The sequence below is a fragment of the Hyperolius riggenbachi genome, chromosome 4 (genome assembly GCF_040937935.1).
Source record: "Hyperolius riggenbachi isolate aHypRig1 chromosome 4, aHypRig1.pri, whole genome shotgun sequence".
NCBI lineage: Eukaryota > Metazoa > Chordata > Amphibia > Anura > Hyperoliidae > Hyperolius > Hyperolius riggenbachi.
In genome coordinates, this window is record NC_090649.1 from 371,695,225 (window position 1) to 371,708,601 (window position 13,377).

The 13,377-nt window shown below is 42.8% G+C and overlaps 1 protein-coding gene across 1 annotated transcript in view; it reads right to left on the reverse strand.

The window, feature by feature from the left end:
- The window catches only part of IGF2R (insulin like growth factor 2 receptor), a 242,584-nt gene that overhangs the window by 63,095 nt on the left and 166,112 nt on the right, over positions 1 to 13,377 (reverse strand). The window contains exons 31-32 of the mRNA XM_068232027.1: positions 7,665 to 7,861; positions 2,497 to 2,623 (exon numbers count right to left, since the gene is read on the reverse strand). Of these exons, the coding sequence (XP_068088128.1) occupies positions 2,497 to 2,623; positions 7,665 to 7,861 (324 nt within the window). The remainder of the gene's footprint in view (positions 1 to 2,496; positions 2,624 to 7,664; positions 7,862 to 13,377) is intronic.

The window sequence follows — 13,377 nt, forward strand, 5'->3', positions numbered from 1 at the left end:
ATAGCCTATGAGATGCAAATAGTTCTATATAAGTTGATAAAGGATTATGCAGATTTCATAACCAAATGTATGCAGCATGAAAATAGTGTAATGGTATATCTGTGCCTGTGTAGTAGCACAAACCCGATTGGGCTCAGCTTTTTCTGCCAAAGCCTGAGTGGGTCTGTGCTACTTTGAATGCACAGTGTTGCCATGTGCTCGTGTGCTTCAGGGGTTTCATCGCTGGAACGGCCTGATGGAAGACAGGAGAAGCCTCTGGAAGACCCAAGGTAAGTATCTCAATTTTAGGACTTTTATATGTTTATATACTGTATGTAAAGTTTCTGATTCAAGCACAAAAGATAATTTAGTGGTGAACTGTACTGTGGAGCGCCCTGGTTAACTTCACATATACCATTTAAAGTGATACACACACAAACACAGGAGCGACCCAGATTAAAAACGGAGTCACAAATATATTTATAAAGTTAACTGAATTGAGGAGCGCACATTATAGGTTTTTTGTTTTGGAATTTTAGGATTGCAAACCCTCTTTGAGAACCACATTTCTCCGTGTGCCTCTTTCTTCCTAATGTGCCCCTCTTTCCGGACTGATGTACAACACAACACTGAATATTGTTGCTCTAGACAGATTTGAGATGACAAATCTTAGGAAACATAAAGGCAAAACAGATGGCCAGAAGGATAAAAATAGCTAAAATGTTTAAAATAAAAGGAGATCAAGGTGGACTTCCCTCCTCCAAACAGACATCTAGCCCTGCTGAGAGCTCTGATTGGCTAATTGCTTTTAATTAACTAACCATTACCATAAAAAGGCACCTGCTGTGAGCCTTTCACTCAGAGGCACCAAGCTTGATTCCAGACTTGCATGAGATAAGCCCTTATTATTTCTCCTTGCACCTTTTGACACTTCCCATGGTTCCAATTTTGGCTCATTCTTATGTTGATTCTTAATTCCTTTTCCTTGTTGTATCCCTGCATTATTTTTGATTAGATTGTGATAAACTCATTACTACAAACCTGTCCCCTATTTATCCTGCCTCCTAAGCCTACATTTTAGCCTTTCATACCAGCAACCTTCAGTACCAATAGCATCATTGTTCACTCTATGTATATACTCCATGTTTCCTTAAAGGAAACCTTAACTCTAAAGCAGCGTACACACGCCGGACTTTAGGCAACGACGGGTTCGTCGTTGCCTCCCGCTGTGTGGGCGTGCCAGCGACAGTCTGGCGTGTGTACGCTCTGTCGTCAGACTGATACGGCTGTTTCTGAGCGATCCGCCAGGCGGATCGCTCAGAAACAGCCGTATCAGTCTGACGACAGAGCGTACACACGCCGGACTGTCGCTGGCACGCCCACCCAGCGGGAGGCAACGACGGACCCGTCGTTGCCTAAAGTCCGGCGTGTGTACGGACCTTAAGAAAAAAAGAAAAGAAAATGAGTTTTACTTAACTGGGGCATCTACCAGCCCCTCATGGCTCCTCTGGTCCCCCGCTGCCAGCTAGCTTCATTTTTTGCCTACTGGGAGTCAGCCGGCCGCCATGTGTACGTTTTTACACATTCCCGCTGGTGCAGGGAGCTATTGCAGACATCAACAAGTAGATTTTTACGAGTTATGGGTGTAATGCGTAAAAATGTACTTGTTGATGTTTGCAATAGCTTCCTGCACCAGCGAGAATGCGTAAAAACGTACTACCTGGTAGCAGGGGACCAGAGGAGCCATGAGTGACTGCGAGGGCACAGGATGGCTGCAGGGGGCTGGTAGATGCCCCAGTTAAGTAAAACTCATTTTTATTTATTTATTTTTTTAGAGCTAAGGTTCCCTTTAATATGAAATATACTTTTATCATCTGCTACCATGCATGTGTACTGAGCTAGCCTTCTCTGTCCTACAGTTATATGCTCCGTTCATTGCCTGAGGAAGCAGGATTATGCCTGCGAAACACATTGCACTTTCTGGAGTATGTAAATAAATATTTGTGTTGAACAACATCAACAGTATCAAGATACTGTTTGGAGGAGGTAAGTCCACCTTGATCTCCTCTTATTTTAAACTTTTTAGCGATTTTTATCCTTTTGGCATCTCTGATTTGCCTATACATTACCTGAGACATCCAATCCCAGCCGCCAAAACCCACCACCACCCCCCCCCCCCCCTTCCCCTGTGGAGGGGTGTTGCCTTTTTTTCCCGATCTACAGATAGCGACTTCTTAATCCTGAGTGGGGACAGGTCTAATCTGCCCACCTGCCTATTCAGTGGTTGCATGGAGGGTAAACCTGGTTTGTGAGTATTATTACATACTTGCCTTTTCACATCAATTTACCAGTACATACTACACTATATTGGGCTCCCGGTGTCTCCCCTTTGTGAAATCTTAGGAAACGGTAGAGTGTATTCCTGAAATTATATGCACATTTACTACTCCTTCAAAATAAAAATGTAACAGCTAATTCATAAAGAAAACATTTCTCTAATGCTAAGTTTATCCTTACCTGTAGCTGGGTTCTGGACTCTACAATCTCCATGTGTGTTTATCTTTAGCTTGCAAGCGGCAGGTGTCATCCACAGAAAATTATAGTCACAGTTTTCTAAAGCTGTGATTAACTGAGGCCTGGAATCCTATCAACAACATTAAACGTTAATATCAGCATCAACATTTCATAATGTAACACATTATGTACTGCTGTAAGTTGGTTAGTGGAGATGGCTTCCCTGGTCTATTTATAGTATATTCTGCTTTTCTGCGTAGTGAATGGGACTGCAGTTAATCTACAAAGTACAGGACTATCTGAAATTACACTTCCACAGAGAAATATTCTAGATTAGTAGCGTAACAATGACAAATAGATGAGAACTTTAAAAAGGCTTCCAAGTTAGAAGTGAAGCAATGACAAATAGATGAGAACTTTAAAAGGGTTGCAAACATCCCTACAGCTTCCAGATGATACCTTTAACCCTTTAGCAGCAAATTTATTTAGAGGCTAGCAAGTGCTCCAGGCCAATTTATTTTAGCACTTTTTTATTTGTTACATTTCCTTTGTGTCTATTTTAGTACTGCTGTAAGGTGTATTTAGGCCTCTTGTCGCTAGGCAGAAGTGTGAGACAATAATAGAGGACTTATGCTTTCAGTTTCTATATTTTATGCTAGTAGAGAGAGATCAAAGCATTCCAAAAATTTACAGCACGAGTTTTGTCGACTGAGGTCAAAAGCCGTGCAAGTATTTTAAACGAGAAAACTCTATTGAAGCTGCTAATGGGTTTAAGTCCCATGTAAAGTGTTAAGCTGGCCATACCCCATATTATATTGGTAGCAGAATCCTGTCCAAGCTCACCACTTACAAGTAGAACAAGAACTTATTGTAACAACCTATCTAAAGTATTTGCAGGCCCGTTTCTAGGGCCGTGCGGGGCGTGCCGCCGCCCGGGCGCTGTTGGGAGGGGGGCGCAGTAATGGAGGGGGGAGCCGGAGCTGCGGGGAGGGCAGCCCTCCCTCTCCCGGGTCGCCCTCCGTGCTCCCCCCTCAGATGCATAATGAGCACTAGCAGGAAGCGCTGTTTACAACTCACCTGCCTGCGTTCCAAGCGCTGCTCTCTCGCCGCCTGTCTCCGCTCTGTATACACACTTATACACACGCTGCTTCCTGTTTAGCCGGAAGCAGCATGTGTATCCGCGTGTAGGCAGATAGGAGAAGACCGGCGGCGCGAGAGCGGCCCTTGGAACGCAGGGAGGTGAGTTGTAAACCGCGCTTCCTGCTAGTGCTCATTATGCATCTGAGGGGGGAGCACGGAGGGCAGCCCGGGAGAGGAGCGGGAGGGAGAGGTCGGGCTGCCCTCCCCGTGGTTCCGGCTCCCCCCTCCATTATAGGGGAAAGCTACCTATCTAACCTATCATGGGGCACCTACCTAATCTAACCTACACTGGGGGGCAGCTACCTAATCTAACCTACTCTGGGGGGCAGCTACCTATCTAACCTACGCTGGGGGGCAGCTACCTATCTAACCTACGCTGGGGGGCAGCTACCTATCTAACCTATACTGGGGGCACCTACCTATCTAACCTATGCTGGGGGCAACTATTCTGGCTACATATATTAGAGGCACCCACCTAGCTAACCTGTACTGGGGCGCCTGCCTATCTAACCTATACTGGGGGCAACTATACTGGCTACCTATACTAGAGGCACCTACCTGGCTAACCTATAGCGGGGGCAACTATACTGGCTCACCTATGCCTGGCTACCTATACTGGGGTACCTATTCTTGGCTACCTATACTGGGGGGACCTATACTAAGTGCAACTAGACCTGGCTAACCTATACTGCGGGCACCCATACCTTGCTCGGGGAGGGGGGGGGGCAATTTTTACACCCTCGCCCTGGGTGCATTTTAGCCTAGAAACTGCACTGAGTATTTGCAATCTGTTGGCCCTTACTCTATAGAAGTGTGGTAAGGTGTATGATTGAACAATCAATATTGTATGGGGATGATATAGCATAGGATTGTTTACAATGCAAAGTGTAAAGAAACTTATCTTTAAAACTATTTGTTTTACACCAAAGATTGATTTTAAGTGTTGTACATTTTACCGATAATGAGACATGTTATATAAAACATATCTTAAATACTGCATATACTCTCATATAAGCCGACCCACGTATAAGCCGAGGTACCCACTTTTCCTTCAGAAACCAGGAAAAGTTATTGACCTGTGTATAAGCCCCCCCCCCCTCAGTATAGCCTCCTCCACAGTAGCCAGATGTGTCCCAGTACAAGTCAGCCCTCCTCCCCATAGCCAAATGTGACCCAAGGGTGATACAGACCACTAGATGGTGTCATGGATATGAGACAGAGCAATTGCCACACAGGAAGAATCCCCAATCACTGCACTGCTGATACGTTACTGCCATGCTCCGCTCCACAAGCCAGGGGACACAGGTAGTCTTGAGCAGCGCACTCTGCACACCATGTTGGAGGGGATGGGGGCATGGGCATGGACACAGCAGGGAGCCAGCTGGCAATAGCAGGATCACTAGTGCATGATCCCTACGCTCCTCTGTCAGTAACAAAATCTGCTCCACCACCTGTTCTGCTATGACTCACATATAAGCTGAAGGGATAACTTTTCACCACATTTTTTGTGCTAAAATATAGGCTTATAAGCAAGTATATAAGGTACACATTAATTATACATTCGAACATGGAAACCCTTGATACAGATATACAATGTATATAAGAACAATGGCTAATTCATAGTGCATCATACTGACTGTACACATTTCGCAGATACAATATCTCTTCCTCAGAGCATTGACAAAAAGTTACCGTAATCTTAAAAACTATTTTCTGTCCAGCTAGATGAAAAATAAAAAGGATATGGACCAATAAGTGTAACTGTCAATCATCATACAGCATGTTTAGTGTGGTTTGCCTTCTTAAAACAGACGGTAATTGCGATAATTCAGATTTAAGTGTGTAACTGTGGTTACCCACAATGCAAAGCTTGTTGTAATCACAATGAAGTGTATATGTATTCATGTGTGAGGGGTGGGGTAAAAGATGTCCTGAGTGGAAACTGGAACATCTTTAAAGAGAACCTCTAACAAAAAAAAAGTTCCCCTGGGGGGTACTCACCTCGGTAGGGGGAAGCCTCAGGGTCCCAATGAGGCTTCCCCCTCCCCTGAAATGTCCCGGAATCCTCCCTCGACAAGGCAGATTTATTTACCTTTCCTGGGTCCAGTGGGGGCGCTGTTGCAGCCCTCTGGACGGAGGTAGGCGAAAATAGCCGATATCCGACGGATCCACTGTACTGCGCAGGCGACTTGCTCCTGCGCAGTAGAGCGGCTCGACCGCAATCACCTATTTCCGCCTATCTCCAAGGGGGAGAGCCGATACTGCGCCTGCGCTGAAGCCGGGAAGGGACATATTAACATCTCCGCTGTTCGGGGAGCTTTATCTCCGCCGCTGTGGGACCGAGGAGGACGGGTGAAGCCGCTGTGGGACTGAGGAGGACGCGGGACGGGATCAATAGGATCCGGAGGCTTCCCCCACCTGAAGTGAGTACCCCCCAGGAGAGTTGTTTTTTGTTACTGGCTTTCTTTAAGGAAACCTATGCAAACTCCAGGTCGATAAGGAGACCAGCTGCGTGTGGTCTGGTATAAGTCAGGGAGAGAATCCGAAGACATAACAAAAGTCATTAAAGGTATCACCTAAACAACTTTTATTGTTATGTCTTCGGATAAGGAGGCCGACACTGAAGCTCGGTGCTGTAGCACCAAACATGCATTCTCATGCATCAAGCATATTATATGCTCAATATGATCAAGCATATTTTGCGAGTATCATCGGGCTCCGCCCGAAACATGTTGTGTATGTGCCTCTGCATGCTCACTAATACAGCTTGTCGCTAAAGCCCTTTGTGTGCAGTCTCCGTTTTTGAAATTGTACTTCAGTGGAGCAGGAGTGGTGTACCTGCAGGAGAAGTGCACTGGCACGAGGGTCTGTCTTAGGCCCAGAAGGTGGGTGACGTGTGACTCTTTGGAGCTATATTATACAAGCATGCTGCAGTCTACCATTTTAAAAGATACCTTAAGAATATGTTAGCCAAAATGTAACACCTATGATTTAAAAAAAATAAATAAAATAAAAAAACCTCAGCAGTAGCTTGTTATGAGGCGTAAGATGAAGATGAAATCTCAGTAACCACGTGTTATTGGTCCTCATACTCTGAAGGCAGCAAAAATATGAACTGGTTTCTAAAAGTGCACCAACATACCCTGTGAAGACTGGCCTGCTTAGCATAGCGGGTTTAGCCTCGCTTCCTGATTCTGTGGAGGCTAATAAAATGGATGACTGAATGCTTAGACATGGTAACCGTACAGTCAGATTTTTTTGTCTCCTATTTAGACACAGACTTCATTGCGGTACACTGATACTACTTATATAAGTGTCTTGTTCATTAAATCATCTATGGCCAGAGTGATGGCAATGATTACTCAGTGCTGGCAATGCATACAAGATTTGTGGCAGCACCTGTTCAGACAAGCCTATAATTTGCTGTAGGTGGAAATGGAGGCTCACTGCTTCATCCACTAACTTCTGTGTCTACTTCTTAGTGTTCCCGCCCCTCTACCCTCTAGATTGTAAGCTCACAAGCAGGGGCATAACAACAAATAATGTGGCCCCTTAAATGTTCACAATCCTTTCTTTGCCTCTTCTTTGCGACTCACACAGGCTAGGGGGGCATGTGTCGCCATAAGAGTCTTTACACCCATAACTTCTGTAGCTACAAAAAAAACCTCATCTGGAATATCAGAGAAAGGAGGGGTTAGTAGTTGGGCCCCCCTGCAGTTGCTACACACCCCTAATCGCAAGGGCAGGGACCTCCTAGTGTTTTTTATTTTGCTGTAGTTTATCTTATATTTTTAGTGGTGTCTCAAACCACACATCAGCTACGTATATACTTGTATTTGTATTGCTGAATGTTATAATTGCACAGAGTTTTGAACTTCTCATGTATCTATGCTCCCCAATAATGGTTTTATTACTATGTACAGTATCACAGAAGAGGTTTGTGCTATATAAATAAAAAATTACATTGATGAGACAGTAGTGAATGAATGGTTGTGATAAAAGAAACAAGTGGTAAGCGGCAACCAACTTACAATTTGATCCATATCACACATAAAACGTATTGTGGTTGTTCGCTTCCTTATACCATCTGGACAAACATCTCCATTTTTATATTGGAGAACAGCAACTGTATTTTCCCATTTTGGACCGGTTACAGGCTCTCCCAAATTTGTGGCCTTTGTGCCTTCTATTAGACAAGCTGCAGCACCATATGGACAAGAGGCTGGTCCTATTAAGAAAAAAATGGGAAACATTTAACACCTTTGTTAGACCTTTTCTTACTTTTATTTACAAGAAAAGCATTTTTTTAATTGTATGAGAGGTGCGTAAATAGAAAAGGTGGAAACAGAGCTTAACAGTTTAAGGAAGTTATTGCTGAATACTGAATGCATACTCTGAATATTTTAAGTCAGCCAATAAATGGTATCATCCTGTTTTAGAATGCAAACTAGTTAGGGAGAATATGCAATAGAATGATCTCAGCAGGGCTTGCAACATCTTTAGGTTAATGTGGTTGATATAGGGTTCCTGCAGGTAAAGCAGGCTACCAATTTGCAACACCTGGTGTATTTTTGCAAATAATTCTGGATAGCAGTTTGGGAACAATTGCTGAACAGACACGTTCAGCTACCAGAAGGCCGAGCAGGGTGTTTTATTCTGTAGAGCTTGGAGGACAGGCAAGCAGCACCTGCTTGTTCTGCTTGTCTTTGAAAGCACTTAGGGCAAATCTACTTTCGAAGCCTTCTTAGGACCCCAGAAGAGGTATTTGTCTTGCAGGTTGAATGTCGATTGGGGGGTGGGGGTGGTCAGAGGGGGCAGCGGTGGAACAAGGGCAAGTAGAGATGACCTGGAAGGCTCAATGAGATCCCTCTTCATAGGTAAGGTACCTATTTTTCTTTCTCACTTTAGGGCTGCTTCCTTGGGTCCGGTTTGCAATCTTTGCCAGGGAGTTTGCCTTATAGCTGATTTACGACCTTTTTCTTTGATATGGGGAAAAAAGGCTAGAGCAGTATAGAATAGTTTAACTGATACAATAGAGGAAGGAGTTTAACACACACAATGGGCTCTACTCACAAAACTTCTCATAAATTACTTACAGTGGCTTGCAAAAGTATTCAGCCTCCTTGAAGTTTTCCACATTTTGTCACATTACTGCCACAAACCTAAATCAATTTTATTGGAATTCCACGTGAAAGACCAATACAAAGTGGTGTACACGTGAGAAGTGGAACAAAAATCATACATGATTCCAAACATTTTTTACAAATAAATAACTGCAAAGTGGGGTATGCGTTATTATTCAGCCCCCTGAGTCAATACTTAGTAGAACCAACTTTTGCTGCAATTACAGCTGCCAGTCTTTTAGGGTATGTCTCTACCAGCTTTGTACATCTAGAGACTGAAATCCTTGTCCATTCTTCTTTGCAAAACAGCTCCAGCTCAGTCAGATTAGATGGACAGCATTTGTGAACAGCAGTTTTCAGATCTTGCAACAGATTCTCGATTGGATTTACAGTGGTGTGAAAAACTATTTGCCCCCTTCCTGATTTCTTATTCTTTTGCATGTTTGTCATACTTAAATGTTTCTGCTCATCAAAAACCGTTAACTATTAGTCAAAGATAACATAATTGAACACAAAATGCAGTTTTAAATGATGGTTTTTATTATTTAGTGAGGAAAAAAAAACTCAAAACCTACATGGTGTGAAAAAGAAATTGCCCCCTGAACCTAATAACTGGTTGGGCCACCCTTAGCAGCAATAACTGCAATCAAGCATTTGCGATAACTTGCAACAAGTCTTTTACAGCGCTCTGGAGGAATTTTGGCCCACTCGTCTTTGCAGAATTGTAGTAATTCAGCTTTATTTGAGGATTTTCTAGAATGAACCGCCTTTTTAAGGTCATGCCACACCATCTCAATAGGATTCAGGCCAGGACTTTGACTAGGTCACTCCAAAGTCTTCATTTTGTTTTTCTTCAGCCATTCAGAGGTGGATTTGCTGGTGTGTTTTGGGTCATTGTCCTGCTGCAGCACCCAAAATCGCTTCAGCTTGAGTTGACAAACAGATGGCCGGACATTCTCCTTCAGGATTTTTTGGTAGACAGTAGAATTCATGGTTCCATCTATCACAGCAAGTCTTCCAGGTCCTGAAGCAGCAAAACAACCCCAGACCATCACACTACCACCACCATATTTTACTGTTGGTATGATGTTCTTTTGCTGAAATGCTGTGTTACTTCTACGCCAGATGTAACGGGACACGTACCTTCCAAAAAGTTCAACTTTTGTCTCGTCGGTCCACAAGGTATTTTGCCAAAAGTCTTGGCAATCATGGAGATGTTTTTTTAGCAAAATTGAGATGAGCCTTAATGTTCTTTTTGCTTAAAAGTGGTTTGCGCCTTGGATATCTGCCATGCAGGCCATTTTTGCCCAGTCTCTTTCTTATGGTGGAGTCGTGAACACTGACCTCAATTGAGGCAAGTGAGGCCTGCAGTTCTTTAGATGTTGTCCTGGGGTCTTTTGTGGCCTCTCGGATGCGTTTTCTCTGCGCTCTTGGAGTAATTTTGGTCGGCCGGCCACTCCTGGGAAGGTTCATCACTGTTCCATGTTTTTGCCATTTGTGGATAATGGCTCTCACTGTGGTTCGCTGGAGTCCCAAAGCTTTAGAAATGGCTTTATAACCTTTACCAGACTGATAGATCTCAATTACAGTACTTTTGTTTTCATTTGTTCCTGAATTTCTTTGGATCTTGGCATGGTGTCTAGCTTTTGAGGTGCTTTTGGTCTACTTCTCTGTGTCAGATAGCTCCTATTTAAGTGATTTCTTGATTGAAACAGGTGTGGCAGTAATCAGGCCTGGGGGTGACTACAGAAATTGAACTCAGGTGTGATAAACCACAGTTAAATTATTTTTTAACAAGGGGGGGGGCAATCACTTTTTCACACAGGGCCATGTAGATTTGGAGTTTTTTTTTTCTCACTAAATAATAAAAACCATCATTTAAAACTGCATTTTGTGTTCAATTATGTTATCTTTGACTAATAGTTAACGGTTTTTGATGAGCAGAAACATTTAAGTGTGACAAACATGCAAAAGAATAAGAAATCAGGAAGGGGGCAAATAGTTTTTCACACCACTGTAGATCTGGACTTTGACTGGGCCATTCTAACACATGGATATGTTTTGTTTTAAACCTTTCCATTGTTGCCCTGGTTTTATGCTTAGGGTCATTGTCCTGCTGGAAGGTGAACCTCAGCCCCAGTCTCAATTCTTTTGCAGACTCCAAGAGGTTTTCTTCCAAGATTGCCCTGTATTTGGCTCCATCCATCTTCCCATCAACTCTGTCCCTGTCCCTGCTGAAGAAAAGCACCCCCAGAGCATAATGCTGCCACCACCATATTTGACAGTGGGGATGGTGTGTTCAGAGTGATGTGCAGTGTTAGTTTTCCGCGACACAGCGTTATGCATTTTGGCCAAAAAGTTCCATTTTGGTCTCATCTGATCAGAGCACCTTCTTCCACATGTTTGCTGTGTCCCCCACATGGCTTGTGGCAAACTGCAAACGGGACTACTTATGCATTTCTGTTAACAATGGCTTTCTTCTTGACACTCTTCCATAAAGGCCAACTTTGTGCAGTGCACGACTAATAGTTGTCCTATGGACAGATTCCCCCACCTGAGCTGTAGATCTCTGCAGCTCGTCCAGAGTCACCATGGACCTCTTGACTGCATTTCTGATGAGTGCTCTCCTTGTTCGGCCTGTAAGTTTAGGTGGACGGCCTTGTCTTGGTAGGTTTACAGTTGTGCCAGACTCCTTCCATTTCTGAATGATCACTTGAACAGTGCTCCGTGGGATGTTCAAGGCTTTAGAAATCTTTTTTTGTAGACTAAGCCTGCTTTAAATTTCTTAATAACTTTATCCCTGACCTCTCTGGTGTGTTCTTTGGACTATATGGTGTTGTTGCTCCCAATATTCTCTAAGACAACCTCTGAGGCCGTCACAGAGCAGCTGTATTTGTACTGACATTAGATTACACACAGGTGCACTGTATTTAGTCATTAGCACTCATCAGGCAAAGTCTATGGGCAACTGACTGCACTCAGACCAAAGGAGGCTGAATAATTACGCAAACCCCACTTTGCAGTTATTTATTTGTAAAAATGTTTGGTATCATGTATGATTTTCGTTCCACTTCTCACAAGTACACCACTTTGTATTGGTCTTTCACGTGGAATTCCAATAAAATTGATTCATGTTTGTGGCAGTAATGTGACAAAATGTGGAAAACTTCAAGGGGGCCGAATACTTTTGCAAGCCACTGTATTTATCACCTAATTGATAAAAATAACCTTTCAGCAAAAAAAAAAATCACTGGAAGTAAGTTGTTCCTGATTAACTTTATTTCCATATTACTTTTCTTACCTTAGATTATATTTTTGCTCTTTGAAAGCTTAAAAATGTAACATAAGGTGAAAACAGAGGAAAACAAGTGAAAAAGCATTGTGAATCATGCCCAATGTGTTCTTTAAAAGATAATCTTTATTTGGTGGTTCGCCAATTCATCCAGCGGGTGGGTAACGATGGAGCTGAAAGACTTTGATTCAATCAAAGCTTTTCTTGGCATTATACTTCTACCAAAGCGCAGGAAGACCCAAGTAGACACCCACTCATAAAACCTAACCTTCAAATATCTACTACCATGATGAAAATAGCAGTTCCTATAAAAGGTCAAGCACCTTTATCAGCTATTTGAAACAACCACAAATTTATTCCTGGATAGGATATAGGTTGGTTTACCCAAAACAAAATAAACATATTTATAAGATTTTGGCAAGTGACTGGCTTTAGAGAATACGAAAAAAATTCGAAACATGTTTAGAATAGGCCCATTTCGATAGTTACACTAAGAAGAATGTCAGAACGTATTATCCATGCAGAATTGAGAACTCACTACAATTGAAAATGTCTTCTTAAACATCCAAACTCTGACTAGCTTCTTAGCTAGACTTCATACTGACAGCATTCAAACAAATAAAAAGCATGAGTAGATTATTTAGTATATGGGAATTGGATCTGAAAATGTTAATTCCTGTCAACATCAGGTCACAGATTATTAAGCATATTTGGTATAGCCGTAATCCCACGCTGCAACAAACGCAGTTAAAAATTACAAATAGATGGTCTATCACGGCTGAAAAATTAACTTAATAATAATTGTTGGATATGTCAGAATGGAATGGCATCTTATTTCCATATTTGGTGGTCTTGTCATAAACTTTTATTTCTCTGGTCTGAGATAAAAAAATATTTTCATCACTGGATAAGGATTGCAAGATAGATACCCTAGTGGCCAATTTTGGATCCACTGCATTATGAAAAACTGGGGGTAAAGGTGATGGATTGACCAAGCACGTCTCCAGATCTAAACCCTATTGAGCATCAGTGGGGAATCCTCAAACGGAGGGTGGAGGAGCGCAAGTATTCTAACATCCACCGGCTTTGTAATGTCGTCATGAAGGAAAGGAAGAGAACTCCAGTGGCAACCTGTAAAGCACTATTGAACTTCATCAGAATCAGAATCATTTATTTCGCCAAGTACAACTAGAGTTGTACCCGGAATTGGTTGTGGCACAACAGGGTCGGTGGTGGTACAGCAGTAAATACCTACAATGCATACAGTGCATACAGTACATACAGTAGATACATACATTAGGAACAGTGCAAAAATATAGAATAAATAGA